This window comes from Hemicordylus capensis, chromosome 3 (assembly GCF_027244095.1).
Source record: "Hemicordylus capensis ecotype Gifberg chromosome 3, rHemCap1.1.pri, whole genome shotgun sequence".
Lineage (NCBI taxonomy): Eukaryota > Metazoa > Chordata > Lepidosauria > Squamata > Cordylidae > Hemicordylus > Hemicordylus capensis.
In genome coordinates, this window is record NC_069659.1 from 136851053 (window position 1) to 136868622 (window position 17570).

General features: G+C 41.7%; 1 protein-coding gene across 5 annotated transcripts in view; it reads right to left on the reverse strand.

Annotated features, from left to right (window-relative positions):
• Positions 1 to 1298: 1298 nt before the first annotated feature.
• FHL2 (four and a half LIM domains 2) overlaps positions 1299 to 17570 on the reverse strand; it is a 60917-nt gene continuing 44645 nt past the window's right edge. For all 5 annotated transcript variants that reach the window (XM_053308717.1, XM_053308721.1, XM_053308720.1 and 2 more), the window contains 4 exons: positions 14541 to 14715; positions 5119 to 5288; positions 3758 to 3944; positions 1299 to 2196 (listed from right to left, as the gene is read on the reverse strand). In XM_053308717.1, coding sequence (XP_053164692.1) covers positions 2045 to 2196; positions 3758 to 3944; positions 5119 to 5288; positions 14541 to 14715 — 684 coding nt within the window. In that variant the 3' untranslated portion in view covers positions 1299 to 2044. The remainder of the gene's footprint in view (positions 2197 to 3757; positions 3945 to 5118; positions 5289 to 14540; positions 14716 to 17570) is intronic.

Consider the following 17570-nt stretch of genomic DNA (forward strand, 5'->3'; position numbering starts at 1 on the left):
TATAAGTTATGACTAGCACTTTGTATTCTGCCCAGAAACCTATTGGCAGCCAGTGTAAGTCTATCAACAAAGGAGTGATGTGGTACTTTGACATCATTAGGAATGTGAATAGCAATAGCACTTACATTTATATACCACTCTATAGCCAGAGCTCTCTAAGTGGTTTACAGTGATTTTTAGCATATTGCCCCCAACATTCTGGGTACTCATTTTACCGACCTCGGAAGGATGGAAGGCTGAGTCAACCTTGAGCCCCTGGTCAGGATCGAACTTGTAACCTTCTGGTTACAGGGCGGCAGTTTTACCACTGCGCCACCAGGGGCTGTTGGCTGTTGGGAATGTTATGTATTATTCTCTATAATACAGTAGAAGCCACAGGCCTTCTCTGTGACTGCCCCAAGGCTCTGGAATCTGCTCCCTGTTGAAATAAGAACATCTCCTTCTCGGTTTGCTTTTAGGAAGACTCTCAAGACACACCTGTTTCTCAGGCTTAAAATTAATTTTAAACTTTAATTTGTTTTTATCTTATGAAATTGTTTTTACTTTATTTTCTGAATTGTTAACTGTTTTTACTCTCTTTTATATTGTGTTTTAAATTTTGTACACTGCCTAGAGATGCACAGAATCACATTATTATATTAAACCACACAGAATCAGGCAGTATAAAAATATGATAAATAAAATTTCAGGAACTTCACTTTGACGCACAGAATTCAAGCAAGAAACATATTCTTTAAAATAAAATAAAATAAAATAAAAAATTAATTATAGCATCCATTAGCTAGTGAAAAAGGGACTCCTGCCTAAATCCTATTAAATCCTAGCCTGCTCATGATTCAGGGACAGGGGATTCTGACCTTTTCTTATGATTTGCTGTGAAATTCAGAATAATCACCTGATCAACACCTGAGGCTACTGATTGCACAAAAATGAAGAGGCTGCTATAATGTTGCATTGGCATCACATATACAGCACAGCAAAGATTTAGAACTGGAATGTAATTGCTCATATTTTGCATGGTTACCTAATCTTTCAGAGTATAAAATTCAGAGTTTTCAGTAATTTAGAGTAGACAGCCCTTTTGCTGTTACTTTCCAGAATATCCTTGTAATTATGCAGTGCTTGTATTTTGTAATAGCCTTATTAGAAATCTGTAAATAATCTTTGTATATGATATTTGTTGTGGCGGGGACAGGCAGGAAGCTGCTGTTTGTTTTTAATCAAAAGGGTTTTTGTAAATGCTAATGTTTATTATAAGTTAATTTTAAAATGTCAACATTCACCAAAATACACCACAGTTGTGTTAGAAATACATTTATTTTGTTGTAAAATACAAGGTGCAATGTAATATCAAAACAGGTAACAAGCTGAAAATGTACTTGTGCAATGATCTTGCAGAATTGTGCAATAATGTATGTTACACGCATCAGTTTAAAACTCATGCAGTCTGATCCTTTGTACATTTACTTGAAAGCAAGCCCTACAAAGTTCAATGGAAGTCAGTGTGTAATGTAAGTATGCATAGAATTGCAGCCTTAACCCCTTGTTTTAAGGCACAGCACAAATCTTTCTATTACTGACACCTACATTCCCTACATGTTATCACTTACACATTTTCAAACTCGGACATCATAAATACTGACTCTTAGTCTGCCAACACACTATAAACAATGACCATTGTAATTATTTAGGAAACCCCATTTTGAAAGTGGAATCTACCTTTAGAATGTAAATATCTGATGAAGAGAAACTTATATTGGTACCATCTGGGGGAAAATGTACCTTGATGTTTTACTGCTCAATTAATAAATTAAATGTTACTGCCTAACAGTTTTTGTTAAAATTCACCGCTTTTCCTTTTGCCTTTCCTTTCTCCAGTGCATTTCCACAATTTAGAGAAAATAGTTAACTGGTAAATAGATAACTGCTGAAAAACAAAACACTACATTTTCAATTTCTTGTCAAAGCTCATACACATCATTACCTAGTTTATAAAATATATGCATTTGTGTGAGAGAGAGCTTATTTTTACTGCTTTTGAATTTTAAATATCTTTACCACACTCAGGACATAGGATCTCATCCCTTTCTGTGAGGAAACCTCGCCCCACTAATGACAGGGAACACTTCTTACAGTTAAAGCAATCGTTATGCCACTGGCGTTCCTCAAAGGAGATATATTTGGTGCCTCCAAGACCTGAAAAAACACAAGACATTGTGAGAAGAATCATGGAGCACTATCTGTGAAGTGATTTGGGGCAGATCCCAACATCATTTGGGGTGGAGAAGGAAGTTCCATGGACATGAATATGTGGAAATGTGCCTAAATTGGGTGTCCACATACGTTTGCAAGAATAGTCCTGTAAGTAAGGTCTTAGATACCTGTCATTCTCTAGAAAAGTTACTTGGATAATCAATGGAGATATAACTGTGTGTATGTTCAGACAATATGCTTGTGTTCTTAGCTTCATTTAAAAAAGTCAAGTCAATCTTCCTTACATGAGGCATTAACTGTGATAAAAACACATCTTGCTAGAGAAGTTTTCAACAGGCACTGAGGCATGTAGGTAAAATGTTGTGTTAACAGAGCAAATTGATTTGACCTTATAGTCATGCTATTTATACACTTTTTGAACAATACCCCTCATGTGCCAGGTTGTGCTGCTGTTCTTAATTACTGTATACTACTTCTTGAATACAAAGGCAGGCTCATTATAGCAGCCTTAACCCTCAAGTAATGTGTTTTGGAAGCTGTAGTGGACACTCTGCCTCCATGTCCATGTCAGAGTATATTGTGGTGGGTGTGGTTGATTTTCTAACCTTGGTTGTGCAAAGTCAACCTCCCTCGCTGGTCTTGTGGTAAAAGGTAAAGTGTGCCATCGAGTCGGTGTCGACTCCTGGCGACCACAGAGCCCTGTGGTTGTCTTTGGAGGAAATGACTTGATTAGCAAGCCAGAAGTCTTGTGGTAGCAAGCATGAATAGTCTCCTTTGCTAAGCAGGCTCTGCCCTGATTTGCATTTGAATGGGGGACTATATGTGAGCTCTGCAAGATATTCTCCTCAAGGAATTGGTCCACTCTGGGAAGAGCATCTGCATGCTTGCATGTAGAAGGTTCCAAGTTCCCTCCCTGGCATCTCCAAGGTAGGGCTGAGGGAGATTCCTGCCTGCAACCTTAGGGAAGCCACTGCCGGTCTGTGTAGACAATACAGAACTAGAGTCAACCTTTAACTGATTTAATGTTCTAACTGATTTTAATTGTAAACCGCCCAGACACACAAGTTTTTGGTGGTATAGAAATATTTTAGACAGACAGACAGACAGAACAATGGTCTGACTAGGTATAAGGCAGCTTCCTATGTTCCCTGCGCAGGTATTCTCAAACGAATCCTACTTTTTGTATACTAGCTTTAATCATTGGGGGTCGGGGGCGGTGTCACTTAACATTATATATTATTTTAGGCTGTCACAGTATCAAAAGGTTGGCGAATCCCTGCTCTGATAAATCCTTTTTTGTAACACTAAAACAAAAACACGGGCACTCTGGAATTTGTGTCATCCTTTCCTTGGTCCTGGGTGCTGCCCTTCCTGCTGCTGCATGATGATCTCAAGTAGTCTATCCAAGCTACTGTGGTGTTTTCTAGAGCACTATTAGGAACAAGCCAAATTATGACACTTGGTGGATGTTTCAAAAATCATCCAGAAACTGCTAATTTGGGGGGGGGGGTGCGCGCAAAGCAAATGGTAACAAGATACTCACCGCTTATTGGATTGGTGCATCCTGCACACTTTTTAGCATAGAGGCTACAAAAACAATTCAGGCAATAAGCAAACTCATCCCGGGAAGTAAAGCGTTGTCCAGACAGCTGTTTTTTGCATCCAGTACACACAAAGCATTCCTTGTGCCATGGCTGCTCTCGGTAAGTAATTCCTCCTGTGGTGATTGGCTATTTAATTACAAAAAAGAGAGTTATCTGCCTATTTGTTTTTGTGTCCTCCACTTTCTTTTACCTTGCAAAGAAGCTGCAAATTGGTTTTGATACTTTGATTCGAAAAATGTCCATTAATCAAAATAGTTTTCCACAAATAAGCAAGCTTGCTACCTCCTTGGTTATCTCAGCACCATTTCAAGTTTCCCTGAAACCACTGCAAGGTTCAGAATGCCTGCTTCTAAATGGCTAATAAATACTGCATGGTGTTTGCACTTGCTTTGATTATACCGTGTAATAAACGAGGTTCTGAAGAATGATTGCATGTCGTCTGAAACATGCATAGTTGGGAGGAAGCAGCTACCTTCCTGGTCTTTCTAAACAGCACCTGTGCTCTCTTGAAAACCCTTTATTTTGCCTTTCTTGTGGGGCCTGTTGGGACTATATATCCAAGCTAGTCCATCTACTGTGCAATTAAGGATGTGCACAAGCATGTACAGCATCCTCTCCTGGTGTTCTTTCTCACTTCTGCTAATCACATGGGGGGAGTGTCAGTTGAACTGCCCGCTTACACGCGATAAGAAGCAGAGGAAAGCATGCCAGGAGCGGGAGCAGTATGTGCTCAGGCATGCCCCTAATCACATGATAGGTGGGCTGGCTCAGATATATCATCTCAAGCAGTCCATGGTTCAGCACCATCTTGTGCGAGTGAAAAGTCTCAACCGTCTAAAAATCCTTTCACTGGCTTTGCACTGGCTGGCCTGGCTCTGTTCTTGGAAGTGTGAGACTCTCCTTGACTGTGGCTCCCGTGATGACCCCTTTATATATATACACCCAACATTCATAAAATGAGTTGACTTTAAATAGCTGAAATGTTGATAGGCATTACGTTTTGGAAAACAGTACGTTTTTCAGTGGTCTAAAATTTCAAAAATGGGGTGGAAATGTCAAACACTTAGAGATGATCTAAGTATACGAATACGAGGAATATTTATATTCGCTTTTCAACAGAAGTTGCCAAAGTGGTTTACACAGATATAAATAATCAAACAAAGAAAAACCGTGATGAACTACTTAGTAATTTCTGTCCAAGCTAAAATGGACCAATTTCAAAAACTCCTGAAATGATTCTTATGTTTCAATTGTGCCATTTATTGAATCGTGAGATCTTGCCAAGAGCAATAAACAATACCTTCTTGCACTGGACACATTGCATGGCAAACTGCTTCTCATAGCAGGGCACACAGAAATTCTGATTGTCTTTGGGGATGAAACTCTTTGTTCCAATTGGCTGTTGGCACCGATGGCAGATAAAGCAAGTCTCATGCCAGCTATTTCCTTTATATTCCATTTTGCGAGTACCTAAGAGGAGACAATAGTATGGAATTCTACAGTGTTTGTTTTTAAGTTAACTTTCAAGTTACTATAGTAAATAGGAGGCTAACATTCCACTGGAGAGTTAGTATATAATGTGAGCATGTAGATCTGGACACACTTAGTAGAAGCCTTTTACCACCTTTTTGTTATATAGCAGGGCTCCTGTACCCAGAGGTGCACCTAGATAAATTTGGAGCCTGGACTGAAAAGCTATTGGAAGCCCCCTGCCCCACCCCCTACAGTATTTTAAATACATTTTTAATGCAACCATACCACCCAGGACAGACCAAAAAGGATTTGGGCCCCGCATGGGGTGTGGAGGCCTTAGACTTTCGGCCCATAAGTCCAGGGGTAAGAGCGCCTCTGTTTGTACCTTGGCAGATTGTATGACAGACAGTAATGCAACAGGTGCAGTAGAACTCAGCATGGAGATGCAGTGAGGAAATGAGCAGCACTTCTTATTATTCCTACAGGGCCCCTCTGCCTGGAAAGATCTGCAGGACATCTCTTTGTGTCCATACAGATTTTCCCAGGCAGAAGGGCCCCATTAAAATAAAAAACTTGGTCATCATAGCCCAGTGGTCTTCATTTAGAGGGGGCCCACAGGCCCCCATCAACCCAAAGTGTGACTCTTTGGTGAGTTATGGTTTATGGGGCCTGTGTGAATCTTGCACCAAAGCTGCACAGTCACCCTGGCACCATGCGGAGACAACCATTCTCACCGTGCAGCGCTGCACTTTACCTTGTGTGTGTGTGTAGGGGGTCTCCTTTAAGGGAAATTGATCCCCTCTTGAGCCCCTGCATCATCTTGGAAAGTGTACACGGAGTGCTGGAAGTGTAGAGTGTATCCAGGTTCACTTTTAAAATGAACACTGGTGCAGTCATTGACACCAACGTGTGCATGTGCATCTGTACATACATACAATATAATGTCTGAATAGGTCTTCTAGTTCTGCTACTTGTATAAACTGGCCCTGAATTGCTGAAAGGTGAAGCACACTCTTGACTCACATTAATATCTCAGTTCTATTTTGAGGTTTAGACTTGCTTACAGATGCATGAGACAGCCCCATTTTCGTATATGGATTGCCTTGCACAAGGTTTGTGTGTGTATCTTCACCCTCTGGAAACAAGCCAGAATAGAAGAAACCCAAGCCACAACCAAGAACAATCAATGGTGAATTAAGGCATAGGCAGAGGAGGCATCTGCCTATGGCAGCAAAATTTGAGGAGCGGCAACTTTTGCTGCTCCTCAAATTTTGCCATGCCTCTCTGGGAGCAGCGGGGAGTTGGGGGGGGGGGCTCTCAAGAGGAATTTCCCCCTTTTGACTATAAAAATCGCCACTGCTGCAATGTGATGGGACACAGTGTTGGGATGACTGCAGGGAGGGTGGAGTTTTATAGACAAAAGGGGGTGGATTTCCCTTCCCCCACGTGGTAGCAAAAATTCTCTTTGCCTATGGGTGGCAAAGTGGTTAATCCGCCCATGAGAATGATCCACCCATGAGAATTTAAACATTTAACATTGTTTAAAATACTTCAAGTAGACCTGGTCAGCACTGAGTTTGCTGTTTAGAAGGGCATGCCAGTTCATAGCAAATCAACCAAATTAGCTGGAGTTTAAGGGCCAAGTGTTACTATCTCTGTATGATTCAGGGAGCTTTCAATTCTATTAATATCATTTATCAGAGGATAAGATTTGACCCCTAGAATAAGCTGTACATTAAAACTTGTGATACTTTAGAAATTTGTAAGTATTCTGTAATTAGCATACAAGCAATGTAGCAAGTGCATTAAAAGATAATTATCTTGCTCTATGACATTTTTAATACATCTTATCAGTTTATTAGTGAGCTATATTAATAAAGGCATAATTACACTCCATTTAGCTCTTCCATGATTTTTTTTTTAAAGATTAGCCAAAGAGCTAAAGCATCCATCCCTGAAGAAATGTATAATGTTCTTTTAGACACAGCAGATCTGATAATGGGTAGGGCTGGGAGGTTTCACTAAGAAGAAGCCGAAGTTCCTATATTTAAATGCTGAGATGTTCTCAAAGCTGCTGCGTTAGGGAGTTGCACTGTCAGGAGTGGTGTTGGGCAACCATAAGCATGCTTGCATTTGTGGAAGAGTTGTGCAACTGTGTGGTATGCCTAATTTGTCTGAGTGAGAAATGTTGCGCAAGAGTGCTATAGCACCATAGGACAAACCTCTGGGTATAGCCTGCCAGTGCCACAAAGATTGAGAGTGGTGTTTAACCCCTGCTGCGAAAAGGTGGCTCTGGGTGCTTAGATGCTATACTGCACTTCTTGAAGAGGAGCACTTAAGCATCATAGGGAGGGGCACTAGAGTGCAATAGCTGTTTCAGGCTGTCTCACATAAATAGAATTAACTCCCTCTCACTAATTGCTAACTTTTAACACCTTCTGGGACCAGGCTAGCACATCTGGGATGCAGATTTGCTTTTGGACTTTGTCCCCTCCTCAAGATAACAGTTTACAGAAGAAGACTGAGATCTCTCTGAACTGACCAAATATCCTGAGCTAATTTGGGTAATTAAAAGACAACATTCAGAGGTTAGCAGAACTAAAGTGCCTTTTGTGATCCAGAAGACTCAAAATGGACATCAAGGGATGGAACCACTATAAGAAGGAGTCTCTGGACATGGCAGTTTAGCAGTTCTGTGCCTACGGGCATTCTGGTCACACGCTAGCTATCTTGTGCCTACAGCAAGATTTGCTCAGGAACTCTGCTCATGAACAGGAACTGTTTGTGACTTCTACTGCGCAGTGAGAAGTCAAGACTTTTCCCCAGCCATGGCACCTTCACTCTCCGCCTCGCTCTGAGCAAACTGTCTGCTTGACCACCAGAAGCCAGACCACCGCTCTGTTGCTTCTCCCAGCTACAGTCTCTCCTCTTCAGCTGAAAGATCCACCATTCTCAAGCCTGGGTAAATATGCAGCTCATACAAACCTGGAATTCCCTCATCCCTTCCCCTACACCCTTCACCTCTCCCCCCTACTAATTTCTGACCCCCCCAAAACCATATCAGCTTTGAGCCTTCCGTCCTCCCTCCCCCCTTTTTCCGCCTGTTTCTAACCTGTACTAGGCTCTAGGAAGATTTAATTGCACGCACATATGTCAGTTAGGCACACTGGGTGGAATATATTGGTACTGGTTAGGATGTTCTGTATAAATACTGTTGCTAATATTAATAGAGTGTTCTGCTTTCTGCTTTGCTAGATTATGTTGCTAGTCTTTATACTCAATAAAGCCCATTGAATCTTTGAGTGGTTGGATCTCTTTTCTTCCTTGTTTCCAGATCAAACGTGGTGACCAATATAAAAGAACTCGGCCCAGGCCTATTTTATATACTAGCTAATGAGAATATTTAGTATATAGATCAGGCCTGGTCTGTAACAACTCCAGTTAGCAATTTATTTTATTTTTATTTTTTTAAAAAAATAAATTCTGTACCTCTAGCCCCTTTGGGGGGCTTCCTAAAGGCCATGGGGGGGTCCATGAAGGCTCCCCCTCCCCCTGCTGGCCTTGATAATCACCACCACAGCTCATCCAGCCGCACTTTGTGGCCTGTTCGGGCCTCCATATACCTGCGCAGTGGCCATTTTGCCTGCCATGGAGCATGCGCAAATGGCCTCTGTGAGGCCAGCGGGAGGAGGGGGAACCTTTACAGACCCCCCCAATCAGCCTTTTGGAAGCCCCCCAAAGCCCCTCCCTGTGATGCTTTGAATTAAAAATAATTCACGACACACACACCCCGCGGACGGGGGGGGGGGTCGAAGGGGGGCCGGACCAAACTGGCCTGATCTGGTTCAAGTGCAGTTCACACTCGAACCGAACTGTGCTAGGTGGTTCTGTGCACACTCCTATCACTGACCCCAAACTGGTGCGCTCTATTATTATTATTATTACATTTATATCCCGCTCTTCCTCCAAGGAGCCCAGAGCGGTGTACTACATACTTGAGTTTCTCTTTCACAACAACCCTGTGAAGTAGGTTAGGCTGAGAGAGAGAAGTGACTGGCCCAGAGTCACCCAGCTAGTTTCATGGCTGAATGGGGATTTGAACTCGGGTCTCCCTGGTCCTAGTCCAGCACTCTAACCACTACACCACACTGGCTCCTTTTTTTGAGATGCAGGATTACAGTGCTTGGGATGATCCACAACATGTTTGTTACAGGTTCCCACTTTTATCTCTATACAGGTATAGTGATCAGCCACCTCTCCCCTAAAGAGTTAACCGGAACTGAACCCTGTCCTTACTGACATGCTGGTGAACTCCCGAGCTCAACCAATCAGCACACCATGTGGGTGGGACCTAGAGAGCCACTGGAAGGAAGAGAAGACTTTTTTGTTAGAAGAAGCAGGCTGGGGGTGCAGAGGAGGACATGTGGCCTTGAAGGTTGGCTGCAGGAAAATGTCTCTGCAAATCCTGGAAAGCCAGGAGGGCAGGAAGCTTGAGTTTTCAACCATGATTGTTTACCTGTAACATAACTAAACTAAGAAACATTAGCCTTCACCCATCCAGACAGACTCTGTAAGACTCTGTAAGCTTTAATTGTGCTTTTTGTATTTTCCTACATACCTGTTCTTGCAACTGAGTAACCACGATTTTTTAAGTGTGCCACCCCAACATCATTCAGGGTGCTTTTTGAAGTATTCTTGTAACCTACGGAGTATTTTTACCTGTAACTAAAAGCTGAGAGAGCCTCAGACGGAAGTAGTCTAGCATTTGAATAAAACTTTTTCTTTTTTTTCTTTTCTTTTCTTTCTTTTAAATACATTTTATTGGTTTTAAAGATATAAAGATTCAAAAGTGGGGGGGGGCGGAAATGAAATTAATATAAGATCAAAAGAACAAGATACATCTCCAAACTTACAAAAGCCACTAATAAAAACAGTTTTGCATACTTGTTTAGCAAACTTATTATCCACAAGTAAAGTACATTCTTATCATCAAGCTTTTTGTTCTTTTCTTTTACAGGTATCTCTGAGCGGGGTTTTTAACTCAGGAGAAGAGCGGGGGGCTGGAAGGGGTTCTTATTCTGGTGCAGCACGTCCTCAGACATTCAGCAAACTACCAGTTTTCTCGCCACATGTAGGCTTGCACATGGAGGATTTTTGTGTACTCTTCCAATAGCAAGAGGAAGAGAGTTTCCCTGGGATTCCACCCCATGCCCAGGGAGGGTCAAGCTCTGTTGAAAAGAGGGATGGTGGTGGCAGCCTTTAGAACCTACCAGAAATACAGAAGAGTTTTAGGAGTAGAATTTGCCAGAAAGCTCAGCAGGGATGATTCAGCATTTCTTTCCCTCATGTGAGCTTGCTCTGAGACAAAGGCTATACTCTGCTACAAAAGGATACTACAATACGATTGATTTTACATCAATCAAGTATGCAGTTTGATTTACGTCTTGAATCAAGTCTGTCATCTCAGTAAGTGATTTAAGACAAAATCCATGCCCAGCCCAGAAACCCGGCAGTTTTAAGTAGGCTGTGGGGCAGAAGAAGCTACATCAGTTGCAGAACTGTGATTTTGGCCAGCTGCTTTGAATATACTTGCATAATTGTGGTTTGTAACTTTGCCATCTTGTAACCAAAACTCCTCTGATTTTAATGTCATGGCTCATCAAGCATAAAATTAATTTGAGGATAACCAACATGAGAGGGAATCTTAAAAGGTTTGCCGTACCAGTGACATTAGCTGATTATGCACGGACTTCCTGTAAGTATAAAAACTGTGACCCCCCCGCCCTCCATTTTCAGTTCTGCTGTTAAATGCTGCCAGTATAAATACTGCTATTCCCAAGCTATTTTATCCTATGCAACAATGAAGATCAAAGTATGTTTAATTGGAACATTGTTTGATCCTCGATTCAGAACGTGAAGAGGCCAGTGGCTTTGGGACAGTGAAACTTGAAAATGAAACAGCTCCATGCTTGATCAGCTTTCAGAGGAGCCTGTTTACTGCTCTCTTTTTCTGGATTACTTTTAAAAGTTGTATGCTGTTCCATAGCTTTCTTGCTATTTTTCAGAAAGCATATTTTAAAAATTCTCAAAGCACAGGAAGGAAGGAAGGAAGGAAGGAAGGAAGGAAGGAAGGAAGGAAGGAAGGAAGGAAGGAAGGAAGGAAGGCTGTTAGCAGGAGTCTGAAGTAGATGGGTTGGATGAGAAGGATTTTTTAAATGATGCCAAATCTTCTAGCATCAACTTACATCAGTTGATGGGATCCTGTGACTGTTCATTCAGACAACCACCAGCAAGGCAGAAAGCTGAGGACATGTCAGGGACATGTTGTCGGGACCCAGCAGCATGCATTCCCAGTAGTCATGACATCTGAACCTGCCCAGGTCCGGTTCCTGTTCCAGATTACAGAGATTCACATGACAGTCTCCCATGATCCTCCGCCCAACTTCAAAGGTAGGGTACAGTTGGGAAGGTGAATCTTGGGACTTGGGTGGGTTCACATGTTATGCCCTCTAGGAGCATGCACTGCCAGTTCCTGACATGTCTCTGCCTTACTGGTGGTCGTGTGAACCCGCCCTTAAACTTACTTTTTATTTGACACCAATCTGCTTTATTTTAAAACTATAGGAATATTAGCCCAATTTGTGCATTATCAAAATGGGTACAGTCAGTGTACCCAAGCAGAAGGGGGAAAGGAACGCTTCAGCTAATCACACCCTCCATCCGCAAAGTACTCTGTGGCCACATCACTTGCTCTTCCTGAGTTCAGCACCTGTCTGCAGCAGTGTGCTCTCTATAATTTTTTTCATCTGTGTGCTGAATGAGTTTGGTTCTGAGTAGAAGTATCAAGGCACATGCATTCAGAATGGGGCCTTCCTGATTCAACTTGAGCGAGGACTAAAATTAACTGAGGGGACACTTAAAAACTTGTGAGCGTGCACAAGTTTGCATGCCTTGGAGGGAAAACTGGTCTGAAGAGACAAGCACTAACTTGGAGCAACTGATCTCCATATTCTGAAACCCTGGCTGTCTCCCAGGGTTTAGTGCTTGTCTCTACAGATAAGTACTGAACTTGGGGGGAGCAGGGGGTACAGTCATGGAACAAGTCAGCACTGGGCTTAGCTAGCTAGCACACTCTCCATTTTAAATTTTTATTGGCTTTTATAATAGCTTTAACATTCAAATTAAATTCATTTATTTAATTCTGCACATAAGTAATTATTGACTTCCTGCTTACCTATCTGCACGGTTCACAATAACTATACATATAAACCATTGCTATAATAATTCAAAACTTACATACTCCACAATACTACTCGATTTTCCCCAACCCAACCTGCTGTTATTACTATATTTCAAACCCTACTGAAAAGTCCATATTAGAAAAATAATTCTTTAAGTAAAGCAAAAATGGTTCCAAATCTTCTTTAAAACATTCCAAATTTTCATCTCTTATAAGTGCTGTAAGCTTTGCCATCTCAGCATATTCCAAAATTTTTATCAACCAGTCTTCTTTTGAGGGCATTTTAGTGTCTTTCCATTTCTGTGCATATACTATCCTGGCCGCCGTAGTTGCATACATAAAAAACATTAAATTTCTTCTGGAAAACTCTCAGTTATTCCTAGCAGGAAGGATTCTGGCCTCTTAAGAAATGTCACTTTAAAGATTTTCTTCAACTCATTGTATATCATATCCCCAAAAGCCTTTGCCTTCCTGCATGACCACCACCTATGGAAAAACGTTCCTTCACATTTCCAACATTTGTTAGAAACATTTTTATACATCAATGCTATTTTTTTCAGTATCAGATACCACCTATACATCATCTTATAGTCATTTTCTTTTAAAGTATAACATGTAGTAAACTTTAAATCAGTTTTCCATAATTTTTCCCAAGCAGCCATATCTATATTATGACCCACATCTTGAGCCCATTTTATCAGTCGTTTTAACCACTTGATCTCGTCTCCTCCAAAAGCAACAACTTATACATCTTAGAGACTAATCTTTCATCATTTTCACACAGTTCCTTCTCAAATCTCAACATTTAATCCACAATCCCAACCTTAAGATCCTTTTTATAAATTTCATTTAGCTGATGATACTGACAACAGTTGCTAACCAAATTTTGTATTTCATTTAAATTTTTTAATTTACAGCCCGTTTCTTGAAAACATAACAAATCCCTATAAGTACCCCATTCAGATTGCATATTTGTCTTTTTACGTGCCAAAACCTCACTTGGGGATACCCATAGTGGAGTTTTACGGCTAGCTAGCACACTCTCATCTACCCTGATGGTTTCAGTGCCCATTTTGTCCATGCATGGCTGGGCTCTGGTGTTCTCAAAGAGGCTTCTTGAGTTTTACATTAAATTTATTAAAGTCATAAACAAATAATTACTCAAGGCTCTTCTGAAGCCTTGAGGGCTGGTTTCAGTATTTCTCTGCATTAATGTCACACAGGGCACATCTGTCCTACAAACTTACAGGTCAATCTTATGCAGGTTTACTCTGTCACATTGAGTTCTGTGGATTTTACTCAGAGGTAAATGTGCACAGAATTTCAGTCTTGAACTGGTATCATTCTCCTGTCCCTAAGGAATCCTGGAAACCATGCTAGAATATGTAGCAGATAATTTTCAACATCTTCATGAAACCACAGTTCCTAGGCTGTGCTGAAAGCTATTACAATGTACTGGTATAAGAACAAACAGAAGTTTGTATTGCTGACATGTCTATAGTGCAGTGGAGGGGATTTCCTTAATCATTAGGTCAGTCTTTCCAAGAAGAAGGAACCTATCCCTATCCCTTCCATAACAGCAGCCTAAGTACTGGAGGAATAATGTTAAGATTTGTTGTTCTACTCTCTTAGTTTTTCTTTTCTTGTATTCTGGAGGCAGAGCATCGAAATTTAATAAAAAAAATTAGAAACCCTCCATGCAACAGAATATACAAAGCATGTGAAAGACCTAATTAACCTACAAAGGATTGATTCCCAGGTTAAAATCTCCCAACACCATCTTCAGCTTCTCAATACAGGAGACTAACAGTAGTTTTGCTTCCAAGCAAAAGCCAATAGGCCTGGAAGCCTCACCTGCATTAAGAAGCCACTGCATTGGCCAGACACACAAGTTCTACCTGGGCCTTTGATGACAAACCCCAAACATGAATGGCAGAAGAGCCCCCACCACACACACATTGGATTAACCCCTAAAGCCCACCCCTGGCCCCAAGCACTCAAGTCCTAACCTGGCATGATGGTCTTCTTGCACTCACTACACTTGGAAGAGTATTCATTGGAGTAGCATTCAGTACAGAGAAGGTGCTCCTCTTTTGCAGCGAAAGGCTTGTCCACCAGCGAGTTCTTGCACTGGAAGCAGTGAAAGCAGGTTTCATGCCAGTGCCGGTCCTTGTAGGACAGATCCTGTAGAAATCCCAAACCACAAAACATGCGTAATGAATAGCCTGTACTATATGGAACATGTACTTGTAGAATCCAGAGGAAAGAGTTGTGGTATGCAAGGACAAGACAGTGGAGTTGAATCAGGAATATTAACGGTTTAATGAGATTATGTACAGAGAGGCAGAGTGCAGCCCACCTTCAGCACTTTTCCTGCCGGCTGTTTGTGTTAGCCCCTCCTCTACTCCAATAAAAGTAACTAAAGCATCACTCAGAAGCTGGCCTGGATCAAGGAATGGATTAACCAAAAACACCACAGTACTAAGAGACGGATGTGAAGCACTTTAATTCTCGAAATGCAGTATTCAGATGCAATGTGATGTAGCTTGCCTCAAACTGTAGCCAGAGCAGAAAACTATTCCTGCAGACCATACTGACCATTGGGCCATCTAGCTCAAATAGCCTGCTCTGACTGGCAGCAGCTCTTCACACCTTCAGATAGGAATCTTTCCCCGGGAACCTTCTGCAGGTGTTCTTTCACTGAGCTGTGACTCCAAGATTTTTAGCTGCAGTTGCACGTCGGTCAGGCAATCATGTTTAGTGGTTCAAAAAAATGAAAGTTATCACAAAATTGCCATGTGCTGAATAATACAGAAATGGGGTGGTTGTTGTTTTTAAAGGGTGATTAAAGGTGAAGAACAATAGGGGCCATATTCAGGATCTGATCCTGGTTAAATCAGCCACAGTGGTTTGACCAAGATTGCCTGGGAATTCTGGGTTCTCACAATCAGCTCCCCAGGGCTCAATGATCCTTGTTAATTTTGGTTCTTTTGAGCTCTTTTTTGCCATCTCTGCTGTGTATGCAGAAACCCCTTTGTCTGTGTTTGGCCCTGTTTCACTGCACCACTGGTTCTTTTCTTTTTTAATATAATGATTTTTAAAAACATTTTGTATTTTACATACATCTTTCCCCATCCCCCCTCCCTCCCCCCTGCCCCCAAGCCCGGCCTTCCCTACCCTAGCCAGCCTTTGTGCACTGCGCTGGCTGTGAGGAGGTGAGAAAAGAAAGGAGAGATCAAGGGAAAGAGAAAGAAGGAGAAGGGGAGAAGGGGAGGGAGGGAGGAGAGAAGGAATACACACCGTTGCACCAATATATGTGGGTAAATCAAAAGGGCTTTTATTCTAAGAATAATCCGAGAAAGTTATCCCAGATTCCTGGCCATCTATTCAGTTTATTTACTTTTATGAAGGCCCATTTTTCATGTGCTGCTAACTCTAGCAGGTCATGCATCCATTCCTCACTCCTAGGGGGAGTGGGAGATTCCCATTGCTGCAGTATTAATCTCTTGGCTACCAGCCTCTCCATAGCCATTGTTTAGAACTTGATTTTAGTCCCCAGTCAGATGGGATATAAACCAGTACTGCATTCAGGTCCTTCAGTGCAAGAAATGAATCCATCACTAAATGAATACACATAATAACCTCCCTCCAGAAGCCTCACACTATGGGACAGTCCTAGAACATATGCGTTAAGTTGGCGTGAGGATTATTGCATCTCCAGCAATTACTGTTTGAGGCCATTTGTAATTGGTTAAGGTGTAGAGGGGTCCAATAGGCCCTGAAAATAATCTTCTGTTGGGTAAGGTGCAATTTAAGATCCATTGAGCGGCATTTAACACGACCTAAAATATTTTGCAATTGCGCTGGTGACAATTTATGTGTAAGTTCCAGGTTCCATTTGTCCCTGAGAATGTCCAAGCCAGGCACCATGTTTCCATGCACAAAGGCAGACAGATATTTATTTAGTTTTGGGAGAAAGGACATCTTAATGGCGTGCACTATTATATCTGGAGTTGCTGGGGGCCCCAGGGTGTCTGGTCCGAATCGAACAGATACACTATGTTTCAATTGCATATACTGACAGGCTCTTGACGGGGGTAAGTGGAACTCCTCTGGCAGAGTTGCAAAGGATTTGTAATTCTGATGGGAACACGAAGTTTGCTATTAGAGGGAATGATGGCGATGAAACTAGAGACACCTCAATTGCTCTGCAAAGTTATTAATATTCAACTTGAACAAAATAGGAGCTAATAGGCATCTTTAATGCATGTCACAGGAATCTGAAATTTTAGCAGTTTACCACTAGTTCTTATCACTCAGATCAGTTTCCCTGAAGGGCAATTTCTACTGTTATCAGAAAGTCAGGTTTCCTGAAGTTACATGATCTGGAATATTTGGAGATGCTGACATTCCTGTCAGTTTGCTTAACTACCCAGCAGCATTCTAGGACATAATGCTCAAAGGGTGATTGTTGCCTTCTAGCTGCACAAGTCATTGCAAGCCCATCCACAAAGCTGAACTGCAGCACACAGTCTTAATTTGTTTGTGTTTCATAAGAACAGGAGAACAGCCCTGCTGAGTCAGACCAAAGGCCTGTCTAGTCCAGCATACCTGTGTATAAGTGGTGACCAGTCAGATACGTCTGGGAAACCCTCAAGCAAGGCATGAAGCCAAGAGCTCTCTCCTGATGTTACTCCCCCATGTATTCAGAGATATACTACTACTAATCATGGAGGCTCCACACAGGAACATAGGACTCTACCTTATACCTGGTCAGACCACAACTGGCAGCAGCTCTCCAGTATTTTAGATAGGGGTTTCACTCAGCCTTACCTGGAGACATCAGGGCTTGAACTCAAGACCTTCAGCATGCAAAGCAAATGCTATACCACTGAGCCACAGTTCCATCCCCTTTTAGCCAATATTTATTTATCTATCATATTTTTATACCTCCTGATATATACATCTCTAGGTGGTGTACAAAATGTAAAACAATATTTAAAAATCAGCACAGATTAAAATACACGAAACAATTAAAA